At 33.8% G+C, this 15674-nt stretch overlaps 1 protein-coding gene across 1 annotated transcript in view; it reads right to left on the bottom strand.

Annotated features, from left to right (window-relative positions):
• LOC143237361 (cholecystokinin receptor-like) overlaps nt 1-15674 on the bottom strand; it is a 65204-nt gene that overhangs the window by 32854 nt on the left and 16676 nt on the right. Inside the window, exon 2 of the mRNA XM_076476523.1 lies at nt 7817-8343. Coding sequence (XP_076332638.1) covers nt 7817-8165 — 349 coding nt within the window. The 5' untranslated portion in view covers nt 8166-8343. The remainder of the gene's footprint in view (nt 1-7816; nt 8344-15674) is intronic.

Below are 15674 nucleotides of genomic sequence, written 5' to 3'. Positions count from 1 at the left end.
AATTAACTTTTATGTATTTTTTCCAACTTTGATATACAGAAGGATATTTACAACCTACAATTAGGTGTCAAATTTGGAGTTTAATATACTAAGCATTGCATTTTTAACGGACTCAAATAATAGATTAGTTTAACAGGCAACAAGTTTATTTGAGAGAAAAGCCACATTTAACTCTGTGCTTTGTTCACCCGCGATGAATCTATCCCTGGATTTTAGAGTTGTAACTCCGTAAACTTATCACCGTTCCATCAGGAGAACAAACTGAATAGTAAACTCATATACTTCATTTTAGCTCTGTTTGCTGCTTAAATCAGTGACAAGTAACACTAAATGTTTTACCCTCATCAATAAAACTATGAAGACCTACCCTTCTGATAACTTGCTGTATATCAATTTCCTTAATCCCGGAAGAAATTTAGGGGAATATTTATAAGCACTAGTGACTATTTACCACATCAGAATATCTGGCAGTTCTAAGAATTTAATTGGTTAAAGACAGATTAACTTAACAATATCAGCTATATTACAATGGTGAGATGATCAAAGTTGAATATAGACTAGAGACCAAAAGCGCTTTTAAAATGTCGACTGATAGAATTATATTTGTTATAGTGTTGTAGTTCCTGTTAATACTTTCTCTTAATTAAGTGCATATATGTTTGTTTAATATGTATAAAAATTAATTCAAGTGTTAAAAACTGCATATAAATTTAGTAAACAGCATTTAGTCGAAATTTAAAATAGTCTCTGTAAAAACTGACATATCATATATTTATGAGGTATATTCTGCACTAAAATTCAAATATAATAAACATATTCTTAAAATATTAATACGTTTACTTACGCATATACGTAAATATGTATTCAAATACCATATGATAAATTGTCGCGTCTTCTCTTGAATCTTTCACCAAATAACGATCAACTACCAACTGTAACTAACACGAGTTAAGTATGCAGTTATAAGAGAGCTCATTAAGAACTGTTTTGTCGCTTATTGAGTCTTATGGTTCATATACGTAAGTTGTTGATCTTCTTACTATTGTTATCTGTTAAAAACTGACGAAACAAAATGTTGAACGTCTTTTTTCTTCGAGGAAGTGCTGCCTGAAGATAAAATAACTTATTATGTTCAAATGAAACAGTGCTGCCTGAAGATAAAATAACTTATTATGTTCAAATGAAACAGTGCTGCCTGAAGATAAAATAACTTATTATGTTCAAATGAAACAGTGCTGCTGTGAAGATAAAATAACTTATTATGTTCAAATGAAACAGTGCTGCCTCAAGATAAAATAACTTATTATGTTCAAATGAAACAGTGCTGCCTGAAGATAAAATAACTTATTATGTTCAAATGAAACTTTGAAAGGATTTTTTGCTTCCTTTAAAATGCCTCATTTTTACTCCACAAGTTAGCAAATTTTTAGACAATTTGATAAAATTCCCCCCCCCCCCCCTTTTTAAATTCCCAAATTCTTATCAGAAACTTTCTGATCGAATCGAGTTTTTATCACAAGAACGCATGGAGTTCCACATAAGATGTGAAAAGTATCGATCCGTAGTATTACTAAACCATCCATCCATGTGCTGAGTGGGGAAGCAGCTGTTGCAGCATCATGTCAGTGGTGTAGATGAAAGACACAGAAGAATCTCAATTGATCAGAAATCCAAGTAAGGTTACCAACTGGCAGTGTGATTCTCAGCCGTCGTTAGGAAGTTAGTTAACGCTCATAAAGATATTTTTACGTAAAGTATTAGAAGAATGTTTGAGAGTAGTAAAAAATAATAGTCAGTTTCACTACATCTTCTTGGATCTGTTAGTAGAACATTCAGTTTTGTCAGAAATTCACACTCGAGTCTTTTGCACGTCATCTAGGTTCAACAGCACCAAAACTTCACTCTCAGATTCAACCAGATCTTTAAAAAAAATCCCATATTTGTCTTTTTGTGTCGCTTAACTAATTTGGGAGGCTTCCCATATTTAAACAGATTTTTAACATAATTCTTAACGTAAATTTGTAAATATTTGAACATAAGAATTATTAAACGTCTAGAAAAGACATGTATTCAACAAAACAGATCTTACCAATGTTGAGGTCTACACTATATTCAGTAGTAATCATTTTACAAGTAAACGACTTTTATTTCTTAACCGTAGTGATTACTACTTGCCAAATGCATTTAAAATTCCTTAAGGGTTTAAGTGAAATTTCGAAAATGAGGAGTTATGTGTAGTGATTTGACAGTCGTACAGAGAATAAGAATAAATATCGTAAACTTTTGTCACAAATTAGAAATATTAAACAATAAATTTCAAATGTCATCAAAACAGAGAATTATTGTAAACGTATAACATCCCGACATATCTGTAGAGAGGAAATAAAAATCTTCCCTCAGGCTCTTGTACATATAACTTTTGGAAACACATAATAAATTCATCAATAAATATGCATTAACAATAATGACAGTAAAGCATATATATTGTAGAGGGTTCGTCAAATGGAAGTGTTTCCTGGAATCAAAGACGGCTGCATTGAGTAAGAATAATGAGGTTTTCTTTAGCAAAACTAAAACTCTGACAGATAAATGTATATTCCTTTTTTAAAACAGTAATGTTTTGATCATTAAAATACCATAATTTAAACAGTACACCTCGTTGAGTCAAATAGTATTTAATAGTAAGCTTTAAGGCCCATAATACTAAAATAACTTGGGGTTTCACAACAGCAGCAGCGGTCTTTATAGCTTTGGACTTAGCAAATACAAACACTTTGGTGATGAAAATTACTTAGACACTAGCAAACAGAACTAACTCAAAACTAAGTTGATTGTGAAAATTTTAATATACTTTCTATTCTTTTGTCTACTATAATGGATTTACTGTCATACATTTATTTTAACATTTACTTTTCTTTCAGTGTAATGTATGTAACGTATATTGTTAAATGTGTATTGCAAAATACCAGCTTGTTCTCTAAATTTGTTAGAGATTCGCGAGTGTAAGGTCTTGTAAAACACAGAGAAACAATAGAATATTGTTGGTCATCTACAATAAGTATACTATAAACCCCGGTAACTATAATTGTGATTAACGCTTATAAATTGGAAAACTACAGATATTTAACCAGGAACGTTTATAGATTTCGAACTTTACATTACATTCAACTTCAAAGTATTAACTTTCGAGCGTTAGTATCAAGACGAATACACTGCATAACTTCAGCCAGAAACTCACATGTGAACAGCGATATACATACCCGTTAAATGAACTGCACCTATATCAACAATGAATTATTCGTTCGTTGTGAGTCTTAGATAAAATATTCAGTTACAGACCAGATAGAAGCCTCGGTATTGTTTGTAGGTTTGTAAATTTTTTTTATGTAAATCATTATTTGTAATAACTGTTATTATAAACTTTATTTTTAATTGTGTATTAAAATATATTTGTATTAAGAAATACAATTGTGCGTCTCAATCTTGTTGGCAAATATAATAAATTTTATAAGTATCGACATACATTTAGCTTCTGAAAACTAATCTAAAATTTAACTTAGTTTTAGACTATTTTAAATTGTAATACGTAACAATATATATGTATATTTTACTTGAGATTCTAAAGTACTTTATTCTCTTTTATAGCACACAAAAGGACTACAAAAGGGACATTTTTCGCATTTCAACGCATGAGAGCCCAAAACATCAATTCAAAACAGTCTACAGTTCCATATAACAAAGTACTAAATATGCACAAGAATATTGACACCAGATTCTCCTATCTTATATTAGCTGTTCATAAAGGCAGAAAATATTAAAATTATTTAAATTTAATTCACTTAAGTAAGATAACTTGGCGAAGCTTTTTTAAGATTATACGTTTTTCACATATATGCAAAAATGTTTTATTACTTTTTATAAAGGTATTTCAAAGCAGGTCATGGAATTTCATATAGTTATTGCGGAACGAATAACAATATTTTCATCCTTAAAGAGCTTTGCAGAGATCTGTCGTTTTCATAAATGTTAATAAGGTCGGATTTAATATTAAACGACATGTAAACCGCTAGCTTAAAGTATATAAAAATGAAAAATATGAAACCAGACCCAATATGCTAAGAGATCTTATCAATGGTCTTCCTATAACATCGGGCTGACATTCGACTCGTAATATGAAGGTCGTGGGTTCGAATCCCCATCACACCAAACATGCTCACCCTTTCAGCCATGGGGACGGTATAATGTGACGGTCAATCCCACTATTCGTTGGTAAGAGAGTAGCCCAAGAGTTGGCGGTGGGTGGTGATGACTAGCTACCTTCCCTCTAGTCTTACACTGTTAAATCAGGGACGACTAGCGCAGATGGCCCTCATGTAGCTTTACACGAGATTCAAAAACAAACAATCCTATAATGTGACACACTAAGGGAAAAGAAGCATTTTAACATCGAAGTTGTTTATATATTTATATCGGCATTTGTGTGTGATGTCAAAATAATTAATATACAATGTTAAGAACAATTCACAATTAAAAGCATTTCAAAATAATGACTCGACATGTTTCGACGTGTTACAAGTCATGTTCAGAAGTGAAGTTAAAGCGACGAATTTAATGTTCTATATTTTCTGAAAGATCACGTGACCTGTCTGTAATTTTTCCATTTGTACTTAAATATCAAAACAGGTCTTGCCACATTCTATGAAAGATATTCGCCGGACCTTCATTTCTGTTTGGTAACTTATAATTCTTTTATTCTCGAGTATTAGTTGCTGTAATAGCTTTAGGTTGAGCGGATACAATTGTTTTCACCAGAGTATGTTATGTTGGGTTTTACTTTCATATTCTGCTAAAGCCGAATTTTCTGTGTTTTCATCTTTATTCAACTCCTATGTTCGGCTATACAATGTTTTAAATTACATTTTGTTTACTCAATATAGATAGTTCCACATTCCTGTTCCGTTTTATAAATTCCAGTTTTATTTATTAATTTTACTTCAGCTTTTACTATTGTATAACATTTGTTTTATTCTATTTAGGGCCTGGCATGGCCTAGCGCGTTAAGGCGTGCGCTTCGTAATCTGAGGGTCGCAAGTTCACATCTCGGTCGCGCCAAACATGCTCGCCCTTTCAGCCGTGGGGACGTTATAATGTTTCTATCAATCCCATTATTCGTTGGTAAAAGAGTAGCCCAAGAGTTGGCGGTGGGTGGTGGTGACTAGCTGCCTTCCCTCTAGTCTTACACTGCTAAATTAGGGACGGCTAGCACAGATAGCCCTCGAGTAGCTTTGTGCGAAATTCCAAAAACCAAAACCTTTATTCTATTTATCGATTTAAATACAGAACATTTTATTTATTTTAAATAAAAGAAAATATAGACTTGGAATATGCAATAACACAAATTGTACCTTTTTAATGATATTATCAAAAGAGATAGAGTGAACAAACAAACAAACACACACCCAGTGAAGTGTTTTTTTAATTATTTCATTTATTTATCTATTAAATTGATATCGCAATTGGTTAAGAACGAAAATATAAATTTTAAAAGGTAATTTCTTAACGTAGTGTAATTACATGTTAACGTTCTTTCTTCAAAATTAGCCATAAGAGGAACATATGATATCATGTAAAAATATTGACCTCTTTTCTAGTCTTTCATTAATTGTGAAAACTGAAACTGCAAACGTGAAGGAAATGGAAATCAGATTATGTAAGTACAAAGAAAAACATAATATTGTAATTTAAATGAAACACGACTTTCTTTTAATTCACAATTTATATAGTGATTTGATAAGGTTAATGTATTTGAAATTGACCCAGGGTTAGCGTCATCGATTGTATATTTAAAGACCCATGTTTGCATTCTTTTACCACAAAAAGTGCTTCGCGTTTCGAGTATATTTGTACGTTGTAAGAATGGCGATAAAATCTCATTCATTTACACTAGAATAGGCCATTAGTTGATGATGAATGTTTCTGAATGGCCGCCTTTCATCTTGTAAGATGATTTTTGATTGTTTGTTTCGAATTTTCGCGCAAAGCTACACACGACTATCTGCGCTACCCGTCCGTAATTTAGCGGTGTAAGATTAGAGAGAAGGCAGCTAGTCATTACTGCCCACCGCCAGCTCTTGAACTACTATTTTACCAATGATTAGTGGGATTAACCATCACATTATAACGCCCCACGACCAAAAATACGAACACGTGTGGTGTGACGGGGATTTGAACACGAGGCCCTCAGATTACAAGTCGAGTGCCTTAACCACCTGCCATCCCGGCCGTCGCTATTTCGTATTAATACCATACTATATCAACCATTTCTGTATTTCGAGCACTTTGCAATATCTTAATTATTAAATTATCGAATATGAAAGCTGTGTGATGAAATTCCTCTATCTATTATCTTGCCCAAATATCTCTTGTTGTTTCTCTTTCAAAATTTTCTGAATTATAAAACATCATTCGCGATTTCAATATAATTTTAAAGTTCTCAAGTGTACCAGTTTTTTGTATCATCAAAAAGACATAAATGCGCTACTTAAAACATAAGTTGATCGACACTTGTAATACAGCTATGGCAAAAATGACCATTATAAAATAATACTAATGCAATAATACATTATGCAAATCGGATAACTACAAACCAGTCATGTGATTCATCTGAAACTGATCGGTCATTCACCTTCTGTTCACAAACAAATATTTAGAAAACGTAGTTTGCACTTTTCAGTTCACGAGATTTCGTTTGAGTAAGTAGCGTCATACAAAATTAGTATGGCACCAATAATGTATGTTTAAAATCAGAGTGTAGATAAGTACCGGGCCGGCATGGCCAGGTGGGTTAAGGCGTTTGAATCCCGGTCGCACCAAACATGCTCGCTCTTTTAGCCGTAGGGGCGTAATAATGTTACTGTCAATCCCACTATTCGTTGGTAAAAGAGTAGCCCATGAGGTGGCGGTGGGTGGTGATGACTAGCTGCCTTACCTCTAGTCTTACAATGCTAAATTAGGGACGGCTAGCGCAGATAGCCCTCGTGTAGCTTTGCGCGAAATTCAAAAAACAAACAAACAAAGATAAGTACCTGAGTTATTTTTAACAATTCCTTCGAAAGAGCTGTTTGTAGAATTCTTCTAGCATCTGCAATTATTTGACGGAATTTATGTTAATTTCAAAAATATCATATATATATATGTATATATATATATATACATACTTGACGAGAATTTAAATCTGATGACAGTGAGGGTCACTCTATACGAATAATATTTTCTTTTGATTGATTGGGATTAAGCGCAAAGCTACACAATGAATAGGCAATTACATACATTTAAACCCAATCTTTGATTATCAGATGTTTGATTTACTTAAAGATTACCTGAAGAAGAATTGTTATTACTTTATAATGATGATTATACTCTGTTATAAGTATAATAATATACGTATCATTCATCTGTTTTGAATACTGTATTTATGCCCTTAGAGAGATATGGGCAAAATTTTATTTTAAAATCTTGATGGAGGTTTGAGAAATCAGAAAGTTCTAAGGAAACGATTTTCGCTCTTGCGGCAATTGGTAATAAGATAACATACTTGGATGGGATAAGAAGATCTAATGTTCCATTCACCCAGTTTTACATTAACGTTATTAGTTTATAAACACATCTTAAATACGTAGTTATGAATTTTTAAAATCACGTAGTTCATCCTTCGACGAATAAATGTAATGGCGAAACTGAAAAATGAACAACTTGAGACTAAAATTCGTAATGATACAGATTATATTTTATCACATAAGTATTAAAAGTGAATTACCTTGAAAGTATGGAATCATGCGACACATTGCTTCACCAAAAACAAACTCTCGAAGTAGTGCACCGGCTAAGGTGAAAGGCATACAGAACACTCCAAGTAACAGGTCACTGATGGCCAGGTTCATCAGGAACACGTTGGTAACTGTTCTCATTCTCTTGTTAACAGCAAGGGTGATGATGACAAGCATGTTTCCTACAACAGCCAGCATTAAAATAATGCTGTACAACAGGATTAAACAGACTTTTTCTTCAATGCCTACTGAAGAAAGCTGGCTAGAGCTATTGTACAATTCGCTGTCATTCGTCATTTTTGACGAGTTGGTTACTAGCGAGTGAGACTTGGAATTCATTCTGTACTGCCGAGATCAGATGTGGACAAGAAGAAAAATCACGATTACTTCGTTTTAAGGTAGTCAACCAGCTTTCACTGGAGCATCTCTCTTTTGTTATTAGTTTTCCACTTTGTACTCTCTCTTTTCATTTCTTTCAGGTTTGTTCTTGACAGCTATCTAATCTATAACAATTGGCCTTGAAAGGAATACATAAGAAAAAAATTAACTTGACAGAAAAACAATTGTTTCTATTTTTTTTTTTTCATTTTTAATTTCTAAGACTTGAAAACAGAAGAAAAATGACATGTTGTCGTAATTTAAAATATCATGCTTCCTCTTCAAACGTGAATTATAGACTATAAAATGAAAGACTATTAATTGAACTATTTTAATGATGAGAGTAAGTTAAACTTCTCCAATGGGGAAGGAAAATTTACGAAGAGTTGAAGATTTCGTTCCGATAAACATTTGATGTGTGTGTGTTTTTATTATAGCAAAGCCACATGGGGTTATATGCTGAATCCATCGAGGGAAATCGAATCCCTGGTTTTAGCGTTGCAAATCCGTAGAGGTAATGCTATATCAGCGGGGGACAAACATTTGATTATCTATCAATTTATTTGTAATATTTTCCTGGAGAGATTTTATGATGAAAAAAATAAAACACAAAAGTTAGCCATATGAACGATGAAAAAGCATCTAATCTCAAAAACAAAATAAAAAATTAATTAATTTTTACATTATTGAATTAAGTAGATTAAATTGAAATTTCACGCAAAGCTACACGAGGTCTATCTGCGCTAACCGTCGCTAATTTAGCAGTGTAAAACTAGAGTGATGGCAGTTAGTCATCACCACCCACCACCAACTCTTGGGCTACCCTTTTATCAACGAAAAGTGGGATTGTTCGTCACATTATAAACCCCACTGCTGAAAGGGGGAGCATGTTTGGTGTGACGGAGATTTGAACTCGCCACCAACCCTCAGATTACGAGTCGAATGCCTTAACCCACCTGGCCATGCCAGGCCAAATGTGATAGTAAGGAGCTGTTATTATTTGTTATTAAGTACAAAGTCACGAAAATATGTGGAAACTCAGTTTCTAACCGTATTAGTCCGTAGATATAACGATGTACCACTGGAGAGCAGGAAGTTAGGAATCGAAAACAAATAACTAAAATAACATGCATGTAAACGATTCAGTACAACACATAACAAAACGTTCCCTGAGATTTAATAAAGGTAGTTGCATTACCTGAATTTGTTTACAAAATTGAAATAAGCAAATAAGTTTTTACCGTCTTAAAGCCGTAACTAAACTATAGTAGTCCAAAGGAGAAGCCTCGTATAATTGAAAAAAAAGAAGCTCCTAAAATTGTGCAAAATTGACAGAGTGTGCAACAAATAATAACGCAATCTTAAAGTTCTTAATTTGACAAATTAATCGTGAAATTGTATTCCAATGTACTTCGATATCAGCTATGTCTAGACACAATATTGCAAGAAAATATTCTTTAACTGATATTTTTGCCATTTTGCCACATTTGTTTGCACAGTATGGATTAAGATACGTTCAATTCTATTAAAAAAAGAACAGACATTGTTTCTCAGATTATTGTACTCACAATGCCATAATTACTTTCTTGCAAAAAAAACTCGGTTTTTTTTATCGAAGTGTATTTTTTTCTTTTTTACTACACTCTCGTTTAAATAATCAGAACTGAAAATGCTAATTTAAATGGTCCCGTATTTCTGCAAAATAACCTTGTTAAACATTAGTGAACAACAGCTGATATTTTATCTTGCTTTCTGTGCTGATTAGTCCTTACTGTTTCAAATCTCTGTTAGTAAAATTGGAATTCAGGCTTAATTGTACTTTTATCCTAAGGCTCGGCATGGCCAAGCGTGTTAAGGCGTTCAACTCGTAATCCGAGGGTCGCGGGTTCGAATCCCGGTCGCACCAAACATGCTCGCCCTCCCAGCCGTGTGGGCGTTATAATGTAACGGTCAATCCCACTATTCGTTGGTAAAAGAGTAGCCCAAGATTTGACGGTGGGTGGTGATAACTAGCTGCCTTCCCTCTAGTCTTACACTGATAAATTAGGGACGGCTAGCGCAGATAGCCCTCGAGTAGCTTTGCGCGAAATTAAAAAACAACAGCAACTTTCATCCCAATGACAAGTTTTCAACTGCAACAATGGTCTTCATGTTACTGTTCAGTGAAATTCTTCCAAAGAAAAACAAATATAATCCATCCAAGTGTATAAGTGTTTCTGTATAATCTAATCTTTAAATAAATTTATTTTTTCAGTATTCAATATGAAATTCCTTTCCGTGTATAGATTATTTACAACGTAAATGACTGTACCATACAACACAATGTCTATAACAGTCTCAACAATCATACGAATCCCAGCAGTAACCTGGTGAATGAATTTTAATAGTTTCAAATAATGAAATGCCAAATACTGTTTTTATGAAATCCAAAATTTCGTTTGGCAAATACTACTTTATGATGCGACACATTAATAGGAAATTCGTGTTTCACTAAGATCTCTGGATAAAGACTGGAAAGTTAAATGAAACTTGTATTGTTTGTAAAAGAAGTTTGAGGTATAAATTCAAAACTATTGTTTTATGCAACTTAGTGAACGATTTTTACATGATACAAAACAATTCAGCAAAGAAATATATTTCTTTATATTTCTTCGGTCATCATCGAAGAAGGTTGGAACGTTGTTCGCTCCTCTACGTAAAATATTTTCTCAACCCAAACGAGCCGTTTTTACATATATATTTCTCTAAAAGTGGGTTTTCTCGACATCACTGAATTCAGTAAAGACTTTACCAATGACCTAGCTATGACAACTTTCGTGACTATTATTTTCAGAATAGTAAAATACATAATAATATGAAATAAACATAATGAATATGGAATTGCCACAAACCTATCGATCAAGAGGTTTAACCAAGTCAAAAGATAGAGAAGGACAGGCTTTAAAGACAAACAATTGGATAAGAAAAGAGGAAAAGAGTGTTTTTCATATATATATGTAGATGAAACCAAATTTATATTATTTGGAAACACTCAGGGATAGTTTGTTCTATGATAGAAATGGTAACAATAAATGGTCAATCTGTACCATACACAATGAAACATGCTTGAGGTCCAATAAAAAGGTGGGCTTCATTTCAACCAATCAGATTGGAGTGCGACCAATCTGTACCATATACAATGAAACATGCTTGAGGTCCAATAAAAGTGTGGGCTTCATTTCAACCAAACAGATTGGAGTGAGACACAAATTGATGGGATTCTGACTGGTGACTGGCACAACACGTGCTTTTCATTTATTTCATTCTGTCAAGAATGATACTTGTTGAACAAGAATTCGTCTTCCCAAGAAACAGTCATCGCAAGATGTGCAGTAAGCGTGTTGAAACAATAGCTGAATGGAAAAATAAGAAGATGACAGAACACATTTATCATTGTTTTGGTCTGCACATAATATTGTGATTAATATTATTCAAGCTAGATAAAAATTAAGAACGTCAAACGATAATTAAACATTGTTATTTAATTTGGAGCCGTAAAAAGTAGGATTTATTGCTCAGTTTAAAGCAATTTTTTTTGTTTTTGAATTTCACGCAAAGCTACTCGAGGGCTATCTGCGCTAGCCGTCCCTAATTTAACAGTGTAAGACTAGAGGGAAGGCAGTTAATCATCACCACCCACCGCCAACTCTTGGGCTACTCTTTTACCAACAAATAGTTGGATTGATCGAACATTATAACGCCCCCACGGCTGAAAGGGCGAGCATGCTTGGTGTGGCTGGGATTCGAACCCACGACCCTCGGATTACTAGTCGAACGCCTTAACCCTTCTGGCCATTTAAAGCAAATACGCACTGCTAGCACTTCGCTGAAATTATTTGCTTTTTCGTTTGTGCTTTAGCCAATAAATTATTGCACTTACAATAATTTATTAATTTAATTTTAATTACGTATTGTTTGAGCTCCTTTACGTGTATCATATCTGCGTTTCCATAATGGTTTTCAATACCGTAAATATTATAAATATTTTGGCAGCTTTATTCTTTTACAATGACCGCGGAGAAAATAAGGCTTAGAGAAAACATTCAGAGATTTTTCACACCATAATTTTAAGCAATTAACATAATGATTTTAATATTTATTATTCCTTATAGTTTAAACATAAAGTTTAGGGGTAAATGTTTTGTTTGCTTATTGTTTTAATTCAAAGTTATACAACAGACTACCTGCGCTGTGATCAAAGCAGATATTGAGTCCCATATTTTAGTATCTCAAGCGCTAAATCTTACTGCTGAGAATTTGAGAGGTGTAGAAGTGGAATGACTGTAAAGGTAAGGCAAGAATAAAACAAATAATTTTACATCAACAACATAGATTGAAAGTTTGGTCTGGGGTTTGCTTAGAAGTAAAACTGTAACTGGTGGCTCGGCATGGCCAGGCGTGTTAAGGCGTGCGACTCGTAATGTGAGGGTCACGGGTTCGCATCCCCGTTGCGACAAACATGCTTGCCCTTTCAGCCGTGGGGGAGTTATAATGTTACGATCAATCCCACTATTCGTTTGTAAAAGAGTAGCTCAAGAGTTGGCGGTGGGTGTTGATGACTAGCTGCCTTCCCTCTGGTCTTACACTACTAAATTAGGGACGGCTAAAGCAGATAGCCCTCGAGTAGCTTTGTGCGAAATTCAAAACAAACAAACAAACTGAAACTTTTCTATATAAATACAGAAACGTTTAAAGTTAAGTTATGGAAAGAAAGTTTTATTCCTGCAGTTTATGAAACAAATAATTTTAACTTTTGCATTATACTTTTATGTATGATTATAAGGTATTATAAAAGCCTCAATGTCAAACATGTAGACCCAATTTTTTTTTTTTTCAGAATAGTCCAGTAAAACGTTACGTTTGATACTTTGCTTTTTATCTTTGTTTTTATTAAAGCATTGTTATATTTATGTTTAGTATGAATCAAACTATAAAATGAACACTTTCTGACTTCACGTACACTTTGACAGGCATATCATTCATACAGTGGATCTGTCTCACACACACACTCACAGTGAGGAATAACCTGGAGCAATACAGATTAGACAACGAAATGGAAAGAAAAAGACTCATTTCATAAAGTAAGAATGAAATAGGATTTTCAACCTGAACGGTATCTTCTACACCACTTGAGCTGAACAATACATCAGCGGTCCCTTGGGTTTCAGATATAATCATTCACATTTAGTTCTACTAACACATACTTGCTTAACGCTCTTTAATCGGAATAATGATAATGAGTGCTACTTTGGTAACACTCTTACACATGAAAGTGCAGAGCGTCTAAAGCAGCGTCCTGCTGAATATTAATCCCTTCGTCCGAAGTTCAGTATGTAACCACTAAGCCATGCTCAGCTCCTCAAAGTAGATTGATTTGACCAAATATTTGTCTTTAGAAGTGTATTATAAAATAATAACACGTATGTACCAAACGAATACAAACTTGTAGATAGTCAGCTTATGAAACGAAAGCAAATAAAATATAAAATGAGTAAGTTTAATAAATAATTTGGTAGGCTGTGAAGGTGACGGTAATTTATGGTGAAGCGTAAATCTGTTAATATGCATAAAAATAATTAAATATCGAGTAAATACTTTTATAAACTGACGCATATAAAATTATTTTTTAATCTAGATTAGGCCCGGCATGGCTAAGGCGTTCGACTCGTAATCTGAACGTCGCGGTTTCGAATTCCCGTCGCACAAAACATGCTCTCCCTTCCAGTCGTGGGGGCGTTATAATGGTACGGTCAATCCCAATATTCCTTGGTAAAAGAGTAGCCCAAGAGTTGTCAATGGGTGGTGGTCTTACACTGCTAAATTAGGGTCAGTTAGCGCAGATAGCCCTCGTATAGCTTTGCGCGAAATTCATATAATCTAGATTATGTAACTTTAATCATTACTTAAGTTACAGTAATCTAAAATGTGAACTGAATACCCATTAAATCATAAATGTTTTATATTTAGTCTAATTTGTTTCAACGAAAAATTAAGAAAGGAAAATAGCTAAAAGCTACAGATAGTTTTTTTTAATTTTGCGCAAAGCTACCAGAGGGCTATCTTTGTTAGCCGTCCATAATTTAGCAGTGTAAGACTAGAGGGAAGGCAGCTAGTCATCACCACCCACCGCCAACTCTTGGGCTACTCTTTTACCAACGAATAGTTGGATTGACCGTCACATTATAACGCCCCCACGGCTGAAAGGGCGAACATGTTTAGCGCGACGGGGATGCGAACCCGCGACCCATAGATTACGATTCGAACGCCTTAACCCACCTGGCCATTACGGGCCTAACATTATTTCTAGCATCAACTTAACAGTTAAACATGGCCCGGCATGGCCAGGTGGTTAACCACCTGGTCATGCCGGGCCTGAATTGAGTAAAAAAAATGCAAAGAAATGTTTCGTATACTTTTATATAACACAATTAATAACAATTCCAAATTTAGGCACCAGAAAATTTAAGCTTAGCTCATGTTTTATGATAACTTTCTCATGCAGTGGACATATTTTTACGACTACTTTCTTTATTCAGTGAATTTTGACATAAATATTTGTTTTCATTTAAACACTTGACAAATAGTCACTATGACATCGTGACAGTGAAAAAAAATAATATAATTATTACAAATTTACACTTTAGTTTGTTTGTGTCAGTTTTTACGCATTGTGGCGATTTAGAACCAAGAACATAAAGAACTGCAGATACTGTTCGGCAACAGTTTTAGAGAAGTATACAATACTGTGCAAAAGTGTTAGGACAAGAAGATATTTTAAAACTATTTCCATTTTATATGGCTAATTCTTTCATGCCATTACAGAATGTAAATTTTAACATTATGATAATGTTTAATTGATCACTGTTAACAATGGAATGAGCAAGGGTTAGAGCACTTATCATTCTTTAGAATTCCTGTATACTTGTACCAATGGCATGTCATAAGGGTTCTGCTTGAATAAACATACTGATCAATGTTAGCATCGGAAGTAACTGTCGTGGTACACTATGCAGTGTCTTAATAATATAGAGAGGAACTAGCATATGATACCGGTATATGCTAGAAGAAATCAAATTGATATCACTCTACAAATAAACAGTTAAAAACAATGTTTTACACTATATACTAAGTTTTGTTGTCATGCTATGCCTCAATAAGCGTAGATAATTGTCAGTATAGCAGAGAGTTTGTGTAAAAGCTGTACTTGATGCTGGTTGAACTTCCTGACAAATTGCTGCAAATTTGAAGTACTCCCCAAATACAGTGAAGTACACCCTAGATGATGATACCAAGACAGATAAGTTTGAAAATAGGAAAGGAAGAGGCAGAACACCTAAACATAACGATACTTATGTTTAAAATATTCATTTATGCAGTCTTCAAGACAGAAGGAAGACTGCCACTTATCTCGAGCATGAGATAAACTATCAT

The sequence above is a fragment of the Tachypleus tridentatus genome, chromosome 13 (assembly GCF_004210375.1).
Source record: "Tachypleus tridentatus isolate NWPU-2018 chromosome 13, ASM421037v1, whole genome shotgun sequence".
Lineage (NCBI taxonomy): Eukaryota > Metazoa > Arthropoda > Merostomata > Xiphosura > Limulidae > Tachypleus > Tachypleus tridentatus.
This window is presented reverse-complemented; position numbering and strand designations above follow the sequence as displayed.